Genomic DNA, 18370 nt, shown 5'->3' on the forward strand with positions numbered 1-18370 from the left:
ATATTTACTAAGTCAAAAGTTTTTGAAATTTATTTAACACTAGTATTAAGAACATGCTTTGCACGTTAAAACTCATTATACTTACCCTTTTTTTATCTTTTTTTCTAAATATAGTTTATTAATTATTTAATATAATAAAAATGATAATAAATTATTGAATAAAAAATAAATATATTAATTACGTGGTTTTTATTTTACTGTAAATATTATAATATGTATGTGAAACGATCCAAAAATTCAATTTCATAGAATTTTAATTTAAGAACTAAATTTTTATTCCAACCAATGAAATTCAGCGGAAAATATTTTAGTATTGATAAACCAGACCTGTAAACCAGTTTGAATTTTCTGAAAACTGAGTGAAAAACCCGTAAACCAAGCAAAAACCGAGTCAAATCATTAAATCGAGGCAAACCAGTTTGAATCGAATTGAAAAGCTCTGGGAAACAGCCTTTTCTTTTTCTTTCTTTTCTCTTCTTCCTCTTCCTTCTTCTCCAGGGAGCCAGTGTCGTTCCTCCCTTCCCATTTTCGGTCACCGCTCGACGAGAGCGAGTTGGCGATCGACTCCCCTAGGGTCATTGGTCCCTTTTCCCACTTCCTTCCATGCTAGCAGAGCCTCTAGTGGCGAAAATCGAGACCGTCTCCATCGACAGTTCTCATTCTTTGATCTCCTGTGATACTAGGTGACTCCGGCGACCTGAAGCTTGAAAGTGAGTCTCGATCGACTCAGCTCCTCCACGCGATCATTTTTCCTCAAATGATTCCGACAATAGGGCATGGAAGATGAAACCACAGGAGCAGCAGCGAGAGGGTGACTATAGAGCCCGTTCTGGCTAGTTAGGGAACTGATCTGGTGCAACTAATGCCAAAAACGGACTCCTAAGTGAAAACCGAGCCAGATGGTGAGAAGAGCGCTCGATTTCTAGAGGCCACAATTTTTCGGCGGCGGTTCGGCAATCGGCCAACGAGTCTCCGGCGGGACCTCAAGAGGCAAAATCATCTCCTCCTCGTGTGGATCGTGGCATCATAGTCTGATTTTTGATTGATACACTCTAAGACCCAGTTTCAAATATTTCGGTATAAATTCCAATTTAAAATTTTTAGCTATTTAATTAGATTTCGAATAAATAGATAAATATACATAAATTTGAAAATTAAGCATACGAGTCATTTAGAATATTTTAGGCTTTATGTTAGATTAGTTGAATATTTAATTAGATTTAATTAAATAAAAAGAAATTAGATTATTTGAGTAGCTTTATATATAAATATAATACTTTAGTCTTTTATAAATAAATTAATTTTGATTAGCTTACGGTATTTATGGTAGCTGGTTGCGATTAATTATTTGATTTAGGATTTAGAATTATTAAGTGCATATATGTGTGTGTGATCTTGATAAATGTTGTCTAAGGCAGATAGGTTGATTTAATTGATTGCCCGACGGATGAGTTGTGTGAATTAAATAAATGTTTAGATGAATGAAAAATGGTTATGGCGGATGGGATTAGTTGTTGTGAATTGTCCGATGGATGGGCTTTGAGAATCTATTGTTGAATTGTAGTTTTAAGCAGGTGGTTTAATCCAATTTTAGGGGAGGTTCTGCTGAAATTCCGCTAGAATCTATGCTAGAATTATTTAATGGTTAAGTTGATAGGCTTGTTTGGAATAATTCGTTAACCCGATATATTTAAGATAGAATACTTAATTCAATTCAATTCTCTACTCTCCATCGAATGCCATTTCGTTTAGATTGTTGTAGTTGTTCACTCCTTCAAAGAGTTAGGACTCGAAATTAGGGTGTTTTTACCATTTAGCAATGTAAGTAATAATAGGTAGTATATGTACCATATGCATCATACATAAATTCATTACTATGCAACGCTTTGTCTTTATTTGTTTATTTATTTATTTACTTGTTTATTTATTTTTCAAGTATTAATTATTATATTATAGCATTTGCTTCTATATACTTATTAGCACCTATATGTGAATGTCTAATTGTGCACTTGTATTATGATATTTAATTATTTGATGTACTTGCACATAATTGCACTACTTGATTACATGTGTTGTGATAACAATGTTCCTTGTTTGTGTGGAATTGGAATGAAGAGGGTCACTATGGGTTTGTGAGGGTATTCAGTGATATCGTCAGCCAGGTATGGGGAGATCAGCGCCCCCCATATGCATCTGATGATATATGATATGAAAAACCACGGGGTGGCCTCCTGATGGTATGGAAAAGAAAAGAGAGTATAAAAAAATGAATGAATGAATGACTAAAATGAAATGAGAGGGCTGCTCAAGTGAGGATTAGATCGGTCGGCCAGGTATGAGGGATCGGCTTCCTGGTGCACACCTCATGAGAGGATGGGCCATGTGTGAGGAAGGCTTATCGGCGGTTCCAGTGACGCCATTGATCAATCTCCACGTGTTTGACTACTTGAAGATGTGATTATTTGTGGGTGCTAATATGTGCCATTTGTTAGATTAGATGAGTGTTCATTTTAGTACTTCAGAATGCATTTTGTGTGAATGCTTTTGTTATGCATTAATTATTATTCATTATTAAACTCACATTTCTTTTGTTTAAATTCTTTCAGGAAGTAGATTCTTTTGCCCGGTTAGAGCTCTGTCTCCTTCCTCGCAGAGCTAGAAATTAACTTTTAGAATTAGCAGTTATTTAATTATGTAGCTATATGTATTAAAACTTATTTATACTTATTTGTTAGTGAACTCCGCAGTTGTAGGATTTTAACCGATAAACTCACGAAGAGGTTTAGTAATTTATTTATATGAATGCATAAGATTGTTAGCCCACATTAAGGATGTTTTGTATTGTAATTGGACTCGAACTATGAAATGTTTAGGATGTTAGATTTGGGCCAAAATATAATATAATTATGAGATTCATTTGGTATGGTTGCATTTTAGTGGTTCAGGTTTACTATGGGCCTCGGGGCCTTAAGCTTATCTGGACCCTAGTGCCGGTCCGACCTATAAAAACGAGTCATGACAGTACGTAGATAAAATGAATGAATATTGTAAAAAATTTCAAAATGGAATGAAAAAATGAAACTTTATGATTGAAACGATATGGAAAGTAAAAATAATCATAACTCAAGTAAAATAATATTTTTAAGATTAAAAAGTAAAATAATAAAAAGAAAATTTTTTGACATAAAATAATAAAAAACCCTATAGCCAAAGAAAAATAAAATTATTATGGTGATTTTTTTATAAGTATATTGTATAAGATTTCTAATTGAGTTACATTATAATTCATAAATTATTCATAATTAAGATATTACTCGTACGTCTTGTGTTAAACTATTGGAAGTACAATAATAAATTTAAATAATAAATATCAATTTTTTAATTCTTTTAATTGAATTATTTTTATTATTTTTTACGATCTTATATTATAAGAGTTTAGCTAACATAGCTAAGTTAATCATAAATATCAATTTATCAATCATTATTTAATCATTTTATTATTTTATTAATAGTTTTATTTGAACTATTTTAACTTTTTTTCAATCATTTAAATTAATATAAAATAATTTTATATAATTTTATAAAATTGAGTTAAAATATTTTGACATATACTCCGTGTTTCTTGACTGGATGTTTAACTTTCTTTGATAATTAATTTTTATTTTAGGGTTAAGATAAAAAAAAATTTTCGATTTTCTATTTTATATTTTCTCGTTTAATTTGTTTAATTGAATATTATTAACCAATCTAATTAAAAATTATTATATAATTTTAATCAATCAATAAATTAAAATTTTTCTAATTAGGATGAGACTAAATTATCATTAATGATATTTTAATTAATCAATAAAATACAAATAAAATTTAAAATTCCTATACATGCAAAAAAATTATGATTTACTATTATATTATAATTTGACATTGTAATTCCCATGGCTACTTTACTTCTATCGAAATATTAAATTAAAAAAATAAAAAATAAAAGATATTATTTTGATAAATATTAATCTTACAATTCAAATAGAATTTACACTTTTATTAATAAAATATAAAATAAAAGGGAGGAAGAAAAAAGAAAATGATGCAAAACAGGTGGTCAATTTCAGTTATAAGTTTTAGCAAGGGATAAAAATTCTGCTGCTAAACCATTCGTAGAACCCGTTCCCAACCCTTACCCCGGGGAGAAGAATGAAATCAATTTATGTTATAACTTTAGAAACGGATAAATATTTCGTTACTAACCTGTTTGTGAAACCCACTCTCCCTACTTTATTGACCGCAACTTCTGTATTTATTATCGCTTTCATTGCTGCACCTCCGGTAGATATTGATGGTATTCGTGAACCTGTTTCTGGGTCTCTACTTTATGGAAACAATATTATTTCTGGTGCCATTATTCCTACTTCTGCGGCTATAGGTTTGCATTTTTACCCAATATGATAGCTTGTACTTCTGTTGTATCAATTATCATTTCAACGATCAACTTCTCCCATAATGATATCTATACTACCTAGTATTGTCATAATATCAGCCAATTTCATTCTTTTAACTAATTGAGGAAGAATTTGCAAATTGATAAAACCCGGGGGGCGAATTTTCCATCTCCAAGGAAAACCGCTCTGATCCCCTATCAGAAAAATTCCCAATTCTCCTTTTGGAGCTTCGACTCTCACATAAAGTTCTTGTTTCGGTAATTCAAAAGTACGAAAAAAGTGAAACAAGATTTGATAATTAATTAAAATGATCTAATTAAGTTAACTAATATAACTAATCTAATTAAAAATTATAATATAATTTTAGTCAATCAATAAAATTAAAATTTTCTAATTAGAATAGAATTAAATTATCTTTAATGATATTTTTAATCAACTAATAAAACATCAATAAAATTTACAATTTTCTAATTAGAATATGACTAAATTATCCTTAATAATATTTTTAATCAATCATTAAAACTAAAAATTTGTAGGGGTATTTACCGCAAGAAGAAGACATGATTGCAAACTCAATAATTTCAAATTAACAAAAACTTGATATAACAATTCTTAATAGTCCAAAGCAACAAATTATTGATAGCAAAAGCTATTAAAACTAAACATATATATAGTGGTATGATAGGACAAATTTCTAATTAGAATGTGATTAAATATATAATATTAATATAATAAAAATAATAAATTGATATCCTAATTAGAATAGAATTAGTAATGATATTTTTGTCAATTCATAAATTTAGCAGGGGCGTTTTAGGAATCCAATGTTCTTTCTCATTCGTACTTTTTTATATACTAGTCTTTTTTATAATGCATTGCACGTTGACAATGCTCGTTATATTTTCATTTTTTATACTCTTTTTATTTTTTATCTATATAATATTAAAACATAAGTTTTTATTTAGATTAAAAGAATTACAATTGGTTTATTTATATTAGATTTTGCTATATAAGCTATTTGCAATGTTATTTCTTATGTACTTGATTCTATTTTTATATAATGAAGTGATCTCAAAATAAAGTTCAATCCAATATCTATATCTAATTCTTCAGTTCCTAATTTATAAATACAGATTCTTAAAACCCTGATAGGTGCTCAAAAAGAAAATCAAGTTATCACTAAATCCCTAACCCTTGTCCTCAATCCCAAATCAATATCTATATACAACTATAATGAAAAATAATAATATTTTTTTTTGCTGGTAGGTAAAAGAAAAGAAATGAAAAGATGATTTGAATTAATAATGGTAAACATTTTGACTATAGTAATAGTATTACTTACCTAGTGCACTAGAGAAAGGATTATGTGAATATACACACAAACTCTTGAAATTCAAAGAATGGCTCAAAACAGAAATATATAGTTCTAATTTTTTCAATTTTATAAACACTGTTTTCTTTCAAGTCAAACGTATTTAGGATATAGAAGGAAAAATATCAAGAAAATTAAAAATGTTTAATCAATAGGCCATCTATTTATTGCAAGGGAGATGTAAATCTCTAATTAAATTAAAGTGATATTGGTTACAAATTAATTCAATAACGGAAAAAAAAAAAACAAATTATTACTAAGAATAAGATTTTTTTAAGAACTCAACTTATAACAAAAAATATATTATATTAAAAAAATTATCAATCTGAATTTAAAAATAACCCTCAAAATGCTATAATTTAATTAAATTTGATTTTAATGACAAAAAAATAAAAATAAAAACCAAGTCAACAAATGAAAATTATAAATCGAATCATGCTAGGATCTAATATTAGTTAATTAATGAGTTTATTCAAGTTTTTTGTTTCTCTATTGTTCCAAGTTACAAATTTAAAATAAATAAATAAGTTAATTAAATAATAAAAAAAAAAGATTACATGAAAGAAACAATATATACTCTCCAAATGAACCCAGAATTTTTCCCGCAGAATTTTTCCCGCGACCATAAAAAAAAGAGTATACTTTTTTCCTTTTTATTATGTATATTTATTTATTTAAAAAATAATTTTTAGAAATTATATCCAATTAAATAATAAAATGCAATTTTTCTTGTTCCGTCTTTCCCACAGGTATCCTGAGCCCATTGGGCTAGCTCTAAATCCGAGTATATTTGCTCCATCCATGAAGATCAAACCCTTAATCTCACCTAAAAAAGAAGAGTGTCGAACCACTAATCCAAACTCGTATGATTGTAATTTTTAAATTCACTACGACTAAAGCTATTTTAGGAGATTCTAAATTTCATAGAAGGCGATATCGAAAATCTCATTATTCCTTTCTATTCTCACATTTATATATACTATAGATTATAGATAAACATTTAAATTTATTTATTTATTTGATTATAGTTGAATCGAGCAAATCAAGTCCGCCTATTTCAAGCACTGATCAAATTCAAATCGAATTTGAAGCTTCAAGTTCTCTAGCATAATGAAGTTCAAACTCAATGCAATACCAATCCGATACAAATCATTTCTGGAGCTCTGTTGAAATTGAGAAACTACAAAATTGACTCAGCAACATAAAAAAGGCACGTCTCCATGGGAGAGAGGTTCTTTACTCTCCCAACATCAGAAAAAGATAATCAAACATCATTAAGGCTCAAAAGAAAGAAGAGGGAACCATCTTCCAGAATTCGAATATAAATGGAATGCTCATTAAGTAAGTATGTGGCATCTACATCTACAACTTTCATATACAAACTGAGTTTCCAGCACATTGTTACAAGGAAAATCATGCACTATCTATGAGTTAAGAGTTAAGAATAAACACAAGTAACCTAATCTCAACCACGCTCGGTCAATAAAATGAAAAATGATATACTCCTATACCTAACTAAATCCACAGATGAATTATGTCAATGTCAAATTCTTATGATACACGATGCTTATCGACGACACGAAGCACACCTTTGCTGCCTCTGATGCTGCCTGCTGTTTAGACATAGGTGGAGCTGACTGTACTCAGCTTGTGGGAAGAAATTCTAATACTCTATATAACTCATTAGAACGAAGTGCTCAGATACGAAACCTAAAAATATTGCAGAACAAGCATGTCAGCAAAATATTACTTCACCATGCAAAATTATGAGCTAAATACACACTCAAATGCATGCATTAAAGGGTGTTATCAATCTTATTATGTGACTAAGAATGCTCCATTTTTTCCCTTTTGAAAATTACCTATTACAACAAGGAGATATCTAATGCAAACAACTTATTTTCCCAACTGTCACTTGAAAAAATATATTATATTATGACAAAACATTAGTCTTATGATCCCTGAGCTCAATCAAACTGTAAAATTCTCATATATAATTCAGCAACTTAGCAGGGTGGAGATTTTTAACATATCTTAGTATTTTCTATCTTCTAGCACACACCAAAGAGCTATGGTCCAAATGGCAACCTGTATTCTATAATCATTCTGACACTCTGGACATCTACTAACTAGACCCTCCAATTTAACCATATAAGTTACTCCAGTCTAGTCATTCATAAACAGCAATTAGAATTCAATCGTGGGCATCTAGTAATCCACATGGTTTTATGGGAATGGTATGCTTACAACTGTCATAATTGCTCTCGGATATATGCCATTGATCTCAACATTGAAGCCAGCGTATCTTTGGAAACCTGGAATTTAACCTCTGTTTCCCCAGATGTTGTTTTTGCATCTTGGAGCTAGAAAGAATGAGTGAATAAATTACATCTCAAAAATATCGAGCCATCAATATAACCTCCCAGCAAAGCGAGAGAAGCACAACTCAAGCAGAAAAATATTTCAGAAAGGAATAACATATACCCGAAGTACCTGAAAGCATTGAAGCTCAAGGATTCAATCCTCAAGCCATTGACAACCTTATCAATAAGAAGATTTGTTATAATTGCTTTTGAGATGGGATAGAAATTAGGAAGGGATTAACTAAACAATTAGCTGTCTGTTTATTAAAAGAAAGTGCAAGACATCAGTTTTTCATTTTCTTTTTCTTTTTAAATGCAAAAAATGCAAAGCAAAAAAAATGCTTATACAACTTTTTGGTTTACAATATAACTAATGCTCCATTTGTTTCCATAAAACAACTTGCAGGAAAATAATTTGCTGAAAAAAATTTTATATGGAAAACATTTTCCTTGAAAAATATTTTCCAAATGACTTATTTTCCGTTGTTTGGTTGTAACATTGAGAATTAGTTAAAAATATTAAAGTCTTTATCTCATAAGACCATAAAAATAATTAATAATAATAGAAATTTTATAATTTAAAATTTTTTTTAAAATATGAGAATAAAGCAAAAAAAAAAAAGTCTAAATTATGAAAGCCGCTGTTGGTGATAGTCGGCGGTACATGGTAACTGGTGGTAGTGACTACGATGATTAATAAATTAAAAAAATATGGATTTATAAGATTTGTCAATATCTGAAAAATGTTTTAATCTCTCAAAAATGAGAAGTTATTTTCATTAAAAAATGACTTAATTTTCCTTTGACTAGAAAAATATTTTCAGTTAACTTATTTTCCTAAATGCTCCAAACAATGAAAAATAGTAGAAAATATTTTCCTGTAAGTTATTTTACGGAAACAAACGGAGCCTAAAGGTTGGATCATTTTCTTTTTATGAGAATAACATTGTTGTGGCATTAAAGACCAGTTTACAAGTCAAACAACCTAAAATTAATTTTGAGGAAGAAAAGACAGCCTTGTCTTCATTGAACTAGTTATACGTCCAATGGTATTTTCACATCATTAAAATGCATATGATAAATCATTCTCATCTCTAAATCAACAATTTAAAATTTCTCTATCTACTTAATAACTTCCAGTCCAATGAAAAATAATGTTAGGATTACATATATGTGTAGCAATACCTAGGCATCGTTAAGCACATCTCAAATCAGTAATAATGTTAGTATTAGTATCAGATATGTCTCATGAAGTATTAGTGAACAATTGGGTCAAGATGTGAACAATTGGGTTCGAGATTACATAGCTAAAATAACTAAATCCAATAATGTTTAATCCTGTTCGTCTTGTGTCTTTCTAAATGTAATAGGTTGCAAAGCTTTTCTGGGGTTTTACTGCTCAACATTATTACAATATTGTGTATGCATTACTATAACTTTAGAATGTCATGTATTAAATAATGGCAGATTATTACATGCTTGTAATAGCATCACCTGAGCAATTCTCACAAATTAGAGCTATATTTTTTGAGACTACTTCATTATATAAAAATAGAATTAATTACATAAGAAGTAACATTACAAGAAGTTTTTATAAAAAAACTAGCAGAATACAAAAAATAGGAAGAGAAAACTAAATACTAATCAGTTATCATCTTATAAATAAAGTTCAACCCAACACCTAGACCTAACCCTTCAGCTACTAATTTATAAATGCAGATTCTTGAAACCCTAGTAAGTGCCCCAAAAAAAAAAAAAATCAAGCCACTAATCAATCTTTAACCCCTATTCAATGCCTATATATAGTTGTAACAAAAAATAAGAAGTAAAAAATTATTTTTTATTGCTAGGTAAAAGAAAAGAAATGAAAAGGTGATCTGAATTGTTTAAAAATAACACGAGCCAATATACTGAAACCCAAAAAGGTGACCCGAAACAGAAATCTAGTCATCACTCAACTCCCTCTATGCTCTTCAAAAAAACCCTGAATTTGTCCCTACAGCCATATAGAAAAAATTTGGAGAAAAGAATAAATTAAAACCCTTAGTTGTTGACTACTATGGAGAAAAATGAAAAAAGTTATCTGAACTGCCTAAAAATGCATTTCTGTAAATTGGTAGTTACTTTGACTATACAAGCAGTATTTATCATGCAGTGCATTGGAAAAGAAACATTTTTTTTGGGGGAAAAAAGGGGGGGGGGGGGGGATTTGGTGTTTGTGTGTGTTGAGTGGGGAAGTCCAGTCCTCTGCCATTTCATGCTCTTCTGAATTGACTAGATGCAATTCGTGCAGACTCCAGGATTAATTGAATTTATAATTAAATTTTCAATTCTCTTAATTATGTTTTTTCTCATTGGTTTATATTCTGTTCCAAATCACTACATCATACTATTCATTATCTGAATGATAATAACATAAAAGGGTGATTCATAACTGAGTATAAGGTTATCCAGATTTTAAAGCAAACTGACATCCTATTTTTGCTTCAAGTGAGAGGTATTACTTTTGATTACTCGTTAACAGCTGCACATTGTTGCTTCCCTCACTATGTAGTCAAAAGCCAGCCAGATTACAATTAGCAGGACCAGTTTGGTGGCTTCCCAATCAATCCTTAATATCTTTAAGCAAAGCAAATAACAAATTAAGGAAAAAAAAATGTGCTGTTGAGAATCATTCATGAATCTACATGATCAGAACAAAGCAGATATATTGGTGGAGTTTACCAAATTATTAATAATCAAGGAAGAAAAGTGGTTGAAATTTTCATATTTCAAATTGAATACCTTTAGATTAATGACAGCAACACGATTGGCTGGTGCTGAAAGCTGCTGACTAATATAACCCATGGATCTCAACATAGGCTCCAATGTGACCCTTGTTAGCCTAAACTGTACTTCTGTTTCCCCTGACGGGCTCTTGCCATAATCATGAAGCTACAGCAGTGATAACAGAAATTAATAGTTAAGTATATGTACACAGTGAATACCCAAGAGAACACAATAATATGTAAGGGATAGCAGAATGAACTAGATAACCTTAGAAGTGTAAGTGAGTGCTAAAAATGTCATTGGTAAACAGGTGTAGTGGAAATAACACTAATCTCCTTCAAATAATGACAACTTGAAACATTCTGTAGAAGAATATAAGATGTAAACTTTAGGAAGGAAAAGCATCAATACCTTCAAGTTGATGACAGCTACTTTTCCAGCAGGTGTTAAAGTCTTATTTTCAATGACCCATGTCATAGACTTGAAATATGTTAGAACCACCTGCATTGAATAAAATTAACAATCACCAAACTTTTTCAGATGCCATACAATATTTCACCAATACGGATTACATAGTTATGCAACAAATGGTACAGAATCAGTTCTCTTCCATACCGAGTTATCAGTAGGCCCACCATCACGATGGATAGACACAGGACCCATGCTGGGCTGATTCAAATCAGCAACAGGTACTCCCATATCATTAAGATTAAACCGTTGCGGTATAGCATCTTGCCAATGCCAAAATGATGGGACCATTTCAGGAACTGAGGAAGGGATTTTCTTGTTACCGTCTTCAAGACTATTTCCACTGCCCTGGGAGTTAGGAGGTGCAACTTTAGCAACATTTTTCTTCGTGACAGCAATCTTTTTTAAACCCTCTCTTAAAGCACTAATTGCCACATTGTAGGTCTCAACAGCAATTGCTCCTTCCTCTGCATATTTAACTGCTTCCACACACAAATTGTTAAAGCGAGATGTCAGAGTTTCAATACCATGCAGATCAGTATCTTGCCCCTCTAATCCAACCCAAGATTTGGCATTCCTTGTCCATCGCTTCAATATGTAATGGGATGGAAGGGTGAGAACATTAGTTACAGTAAATACAGTTAATATATGCCGACAGAGAACACCACAGTATTCAAACATCTGGCAACTACAAGTTGCTTTCATCTCAGAAATGTTCAATGTCACAATATATGCTTTGTCATCATGCTCATATTTTGCAACCCTGTATTTACTTACAATCCCATCATCCTCAATGTTATTTGCTGTATAGACAAAAGTTTCAACCAGTTCTTCCTGAAACTTTGAAAACACTTTCTTGGTATAAAGGCTTGCTGCCTGTTGTTCCATTGGTGACGGTGTCTTGAGCACTGGAGTGGTGCAAATTGTATCATAATCTGCTTCTATTTCCTTTTCTAGAGAATTCTCAAGAGCTCTTTCATACTGCTTAAAGAACAGAGGTATTGTGGTCTGTTGAGTAACATACCCATCAAAAAAAGAGCTAACTCCTTGGTTTGAAGAGAGCGCAGCAAAGAAAGTGCCACGAAAATAAACTGGTGCCCAATTTTTGCGAGCATTATAAACAGCTTGAAGCCACTCATTCTTCTGCAGATCATATTTATCCAGGAGGGCACCCCATGATGATTCAAAATCCTCAATCGTCTCGCAAAAATTAATGCAACTATACAGCTCTCCATAAAAGGACGGATGAGCAAGGTATATATGAGACAACCTTTCTTGGCCTTCTCTTAAGATGTGCCACTTGCAGATGCAATGGCGAGTTTCTGGAAGCACTTGAGCTACTGCCATTTGTATGGCTCTATCCTGGTCAGTTGTAAGAGAAATAGGAGGCCGGTCATTCATTGCAGATAGCCATGTCTTAAATAACCAAGTAAAGGAAGACTCCGACTCGTCTAGAAGCAATGCACAGCCAAATAATACCATCTGACCATGATGATTCACACCCGTGAAAGGAGCAAAAGGGACCTGATATTGATTTGGTCTATACATTGTGTCAAAAACAACTGCATCACCAAAGTGATTATAGGCCATCCTTGATCTTGCATCAGCCCAGAAGACATTAGTCATGTGGTTATCATCATCGAGTTGAATTGCATAATAGAAGCCAGGGTTTTCAGCCTGCATTTTCTGGAAATAGTTCAGAAGATTTTGCGCATCCCTTCCAAGGGTTCTTTTTCTGCTAGGATGCCTCGCATAGTTCATAGGCACATATGCAACATTCCTAACAGGGTGATTAGGTTCTACAGGAGATACATTCCTAACACGAATTGGTTCATGAGATACATGATTTCCATCAATGACAACATAAACATCACTACTAGCATCCGATGCTTCAGCCAAATTCTTTGTAGCACCAGCAAAATGTCTTCGAGGTCGAAGGTAATGAACCTTACTAGGAATCACCATAGAATGGTTATGTTCCTCCACAAATTTTGTGACAATCCAATTGTTTGAATCCTTTCTCTCTATCCTAAGCATGGCATTACAGCTCTCAAAATTCCTCCTTTTAAGTACCTCTTTGGAACACGTAAAATCCCAAGTTACAATTGGCCCATCAGGCTTAGCACGGGTAAACTGACCAACATGAGTGCTAAACCCCACACGCCTGGCATATGCATCATAAAATGATTTGGCAGAATCCTCTGATTCAAACTCCATACCCACATGTGGTAATGCATTTCCATTGTCATCCTGATTTCCAACTATCTCTTCTGCAGAATCTTCAGTTAAACTACGTTTATCAGGTTTATTGGAAACAGCATTTACCTTCATGCTATCATCTTCATTTTCCCCTTCCACATGTAAACCTTCAACATCCATAAGTTTATATTATGAACCCAGATTTCGTTTCCTCCAGGCAGTCTACAGGTACAACCTAATCTCCATATTTATCCCAGATTGAGCAGAATCCTGCATTAGGATTCCATATGTTATCTATAAAGAAAACTCAAAGTAAGCTAAATACAAAGAAATGGAAAATTCATAATTCAGTCCATTCCCTGAATTTAATCACAATTAAGTTCGAATTACTTACATTCATTCAAAATTGATACAAACAAGGAGATTTCCAAACGAGTAAATGTCAAAACTCGCTAAAAGAATAACTAATTCACTAATAATTTTTGTTATAAACAGAAGATAAGAAATGAATTGCTAAAAGAGAAACATTTGCTTTCAAATCGAAGCCCTAAATCTTCAATGGAAATAGAAAAGGAAAACTCACCTTAAACCAAAGAACTGCTAAAGAACCAAAACCCAGCTCTTCTCTTCTCTTATACTATTGTCTTTCTGTAATATTTAATAAAAAAAATTGCATAAACAAATAATTACAGTTCGTTTAGTTTTTAGTTGGGAAAGATAGAGTTTGTATTATTGTAATTTGCAGGAGCAGAGTAGTTCTCAGTTTTGAGACAGTGAAAGGAACAAACTCGGTTTCTTTCATCCTTTTTCCGTTTCCAGTTTCACATTTTCAACCCCTACTTTTCTACAATTTACATTTTTCCACTTCAATTGCCGTTAACTTTTCTTGAATTGAGGGAGAATTAAGATTTGTCCGAAAATTAATTTTTTATATATAATTAAAATCTCAATTCTACATCAAATTATCAAAGATCCCAATTTAACAAAAAATAAAGTACATATCAAGTTATTGTCCAGTGATAAGCGCATATACGACCTGATAATAAATTAGGTTCAAATCCACTCTTCCAATACTCAAAAAAAAAAAAAAAGTAAAATAATAAACATTAACCAATGAAATTTATTAATCAAAATCTTAAATATTTTTTAAATGTATTGTTATTAAGTTAAATAACTTTTTTAATTAAATAGTTGTAAATTATATAATTTTCATATTATAAATTAAAGTTTAGAAATGATCAAGTGAATTAATTAGAAGGACGATAGATAACAAAAATATCAAATTAATTTATGTTTATGATTAGAACATAACTTGGCTTAGAAAAATATTTTTATCATAAAATATTTTCAAACAATTCATTTTTAGTTGTTTGAACGCAATGCTGAAAAATAGTCAAAAAAAATTAAAAATTTTTAATTTATATATCTACAATAATATCTAAAATTATAAAATATTATATTTTAAAGATTTATTATTAATTATAAGGAAGAAAATTACAAACAAACTATAAACTATAGTAATCACTAGTAGTTGGTGACAGAGAGTGGTAACCATCTATTGTTGTGTTGGTCAGCAATACTTGAAGATGGTGATTATTAGTTATATGTAGATTAATAAATATGTATTTGTAAGGTTATAACAAATTTGTTGATATTTCGAAATTATTTTAATGATTTAAGTTTTCATTTAACTCTGAATATATTTTTTATTAACCGAATTTTTCTGAACATTTTAAATATCTGAAAATTCTAAATACTTTTTTAGGTAATTATTTTTCAAATATACATAAGCTCTAATGTGAAATTTTTTATTAAATTTTAAATATCACCGAGTTAATATTCAGTAAAAAGAATGAGAATAACTTTAATATATATATATATATATATATATATATATATATATATATATATATATATATATATATATATATATATAGAATAATAAAAGAAAACACGGTTAAATTTAAAAATGGCAAACTATCCTCTATTCCAATTGGTTAAAAAATAAAATAAGAAGTTATTATTTTAAAAATATTTTATTTAATTGCTTATATTAGTTTTCTAATTAAAATTTAATTTATAGAATAAAATTATTTTCTAATTTTCATGTATAATTTTTGAAAAAAAAAAACTACATGACAACTCCTATAAAACAATTTTAAAAAATTGTTTTAAATCCTAATAAAAGAATCATAAAAAAAATCAATTTGGATTTATTTTCTAAATATTCCAATTCTATTCATGTTACACTTCCTATAAAAGAATTAAAAAATTTTGATTTCAAAAAGATTTTACTATTAATACTTTTCAAATAAGACTTTTATTACAGTAATAGTCCTGTTCCAACGCGTTGGCTTAATTTTATTCAGCTCCTTAGACTTATACCCCTTTCTCTTTACCATCCCTAACCTTCAAAACGTCCCAATAAAATGAATATATTTTTAAAAATGTAATAGTAAAATTCAAAACCTATTTAACTAGTCAATTTTTATTGGTTTGCTTTGCTAGCACATCACATTACCAAAAACTTGCCATATAACACACGCCATGTCAATAAGTGCGTAAGTAAAAAAGATAAGTGGGCCCCATAAACCTTTAGTTTTTTCTCTCTTCTCACCTTTCTCTCTCACTTACCCGTTATATGTGTTGCCCAAATAACAAACCCTTTGCCTCTATTGAACTTTTCTCTCTAACTCTTTGTAGCTTCTCTTCTAAATTCTTCTTCTCACCATCCCATGTCAGAAAGGAACGGTGTCAATGTAACATACATAAGATATTGTAGATGCAGGCAAGAGGCACTATTGAAGACTGCATGGATTAAAAAAATCCAAGAAGAAGGTTCCTTGGATGCAGTAATTATGGGGTATTTTTTTCTAATTCTGTAATTTTTAGTTTTGGGTTTGGAATGCTTTGGTTGAAATGAATTTATTTTGGTTCCAGACATCCAATTGCTACAGTTTTATGAAATGGTTGGATCCATTTGTAAACCCACACTCAAAAGTTGTGATTGTTGGATTATTGAGAAAGCTCGATAGAATGGAGAAAAAGAAGGAAGAGGCTGAAGAGAGAAACATGAAGATGAAATTCTTATGTTTGATGCTTGCTGCCTGTGTTTTTATTCTGTTAATATTTTGTAGCTTTGTTGTGGGTAGAATATACAAGTAGGGAGGCCTACAATTGTGTTATAGGGTATATGTTAGAAAGATTTAATCCATAACTGCATTTTATGCACTTGATGGTTGTGTATGTTTATTAAATGTAATGAAATTAAAACTTTTTTTTCTGGTAAATTCTTCATGCTATATTGGATACATAATACTATAGTGGAGGCATTAAAATTATGAAACCATTATTAATTAGAGACACTTGTAATAGTTTGTAAGCTGCTGGGAAATAAAATTCATCAATTCTGATATATAAAATTGAATTCCAAAAAGAGAATTGAGAATTGCAAAATACTTTCATTACAATTGTAGCATTCCAAAAAATATATACCACAAGGCTCATCAAGTGTTCAAGCACAATATATGGATGATTCAAAGTGAAACCAAACATGCTAGCGAGTTTCACTTTTTGAAGCACAAAATAATCATCAAAAAGTAGTGCCACTGTGTAAGGATAATTACAAAATCCCAAAAATTGATTCCCCTACATATTTCATCTTAAATATAAATAAAAAATCCTGCCAATTCACTTCCAAGGCTGCCTTGCATTTGTAGCTTTTTTTTTCCCCTTCCTCTTGGAGCCCCTTTCCTTGTAGCAGTCCTTGATTGCTGTGTTGGTATCTCTTGTGATGCATTGCCTTATGTCAGATTGCCCTATTGTGTTGATGAAGCATGCAAGCCTCTCTCAAACATTGGAGTTGTCCTAGTAGCTGAATTTGCATACATAGATGTTGTTTTTCTCCTTTTCTGTTTTGACAAAACATAACAACTATGTACTTCATTTATCTAGAAAAAAAAATGAAAAGCAATAAAAGTCAAAATACTCACAGTAATTGTTTGGGAAGTCCAGCCTCATCTCCCTTGCTATGGTACCTCTTGTTATGCCTCACAGTCCCACAGACATTGCAGTTCATGACAATCAAACCCTTTCTTAATAGCTTTGACTTTGCAGTTGCATTCTCCAATTCTTCTGCTTCTTTCCTCCTAGCCTTTTGCTTTCTCCCTTTTTTCTTCTTGATTGGAGATCGTAGGGTGAATTGATGTGTCACTTGTGCTTTTGGCCACATCTCAAGCCCATTGATTGGATTGATAAACATAGAATATACTTTCAAATAGGTTTCCACTGAATAAATTTCATTTACATACAACACAAGATCCTCATTATTATCCAAAATGCATGCAATTGCATGCCCATATGGTACCTATCAAGTCCCGTCTCATACATGAACAAGTTTTGGCCTCCATATCAACTACATACTGCCCCTCAGGTCCACTAACTTGTACCCTAGGCCCCTCAATGAATGTTGGTGTATAGTGATAAGCAAAATCCATATTTTTAGCTAGCTTCTTTCCTATTTTGGAACACAATTTCCCCTGCACCTTCTTAATCAACTCTCATTTCCAATATAGCCTATCTATGAGTTTGGTTCTAATTATTTCAATCATAATGATGATTGCATCTAGTATTTATTAAATGCTTCACAGAGTTTGTTTATGAGCATATCACATAGAACCCTGGTTATGGAGCATGCTCTAGACCAATTTGTGAGTCCCTTCCCTAGCGCCATGGGAAAGATCTGAAGATTCTAATCAGACAGGCCC

At 31.0% G+C, this 18370-nt stretch overlaps 1 protein-coding gene and 1 long non-coding RNA gene across 4 annotated transcripts; one reads left to right on the forward strand and one right to left on the reverse strand.

Moving 5' to 3' along the window:
• Positions 1 to 7111: 7111 nt before the first annotated feature.
• Positions 7112 to 14416, reverse strand: LOC105646307 (protein FAR1-RELATED SEQUENCE 3). Of its 3 annotated transcripts, XM_012232135.4 has the most exons (6): positions 14188 to 14413; positions 11553 to 13874; positions 11349 to 11438; positions 10953 to 11102; positions 8053 to 8168; positions 7112 to 7515 (listed from the first exon to the last, which is right to left on the reverse strand). In XM_012232135.4, exons 2-5 carry the CDS (start codon positions 13782 to 13784, stop codon positions 8058 to 8060), a joined length of 2583 nt encoding a protein of 860 aa, XP_012087525.1. In that variant the 5' UTR covers positions 13785 to 13874; positions 14188 to 14413; the 3' UTR covers positions 7112 to 7515; positions 8053 to 8057. The 3 variants fall into 3 exon arrangements, with proteins under 3 accessions (XP_012087525.1, XP_020539840.1, XP_020539839.1); XM_020684181.3 differs by lacking the exon at positions 8053 to 8168 and having other exon boundaries at positions 14188 to 14415; XM_020684180.3 differs by lacking the exons at positions 7112 to 7515; positions 8053 to 8168 and adding an exon at positions 9710 to 10164 and having other exon boundaries at positions 14188 to 14416.
• Positions 14417 to 16247: 1831 nt separating this feature from the next.
• LOC110010763 (uncharacterized) lies at positions 16248 to 16894 on the forward strand. Its single transcript, XR_002285783.2, has 2 exons — positions 16248 to 16467; positions 16545 to 16894. It is a non-coding gene; the product is annotated as an uncharacterized LOC110010763 (long non-coding RNA).
• The last annotated feature ends 1476 nt before the right edge of the window (positions 16895 to 18370 follow it).

The sequence above is a fragment of the Jatropha curcas genome, chromosome 6 (genome assembly GCF_041381405.1).
Source record: "Jatropha curcas cultivar XTBG-Jc1 chromosome 6, XTBG_Jcur_1.0, whole genome shotgun sequence".
NCBI classification, from domain to species: Eukaryota; Viridiplantae; Streptophyta; class Magnoliopsida; order Malpighiales; family Euphorbiaceae; genus Jatropha; species Jatropha curcas.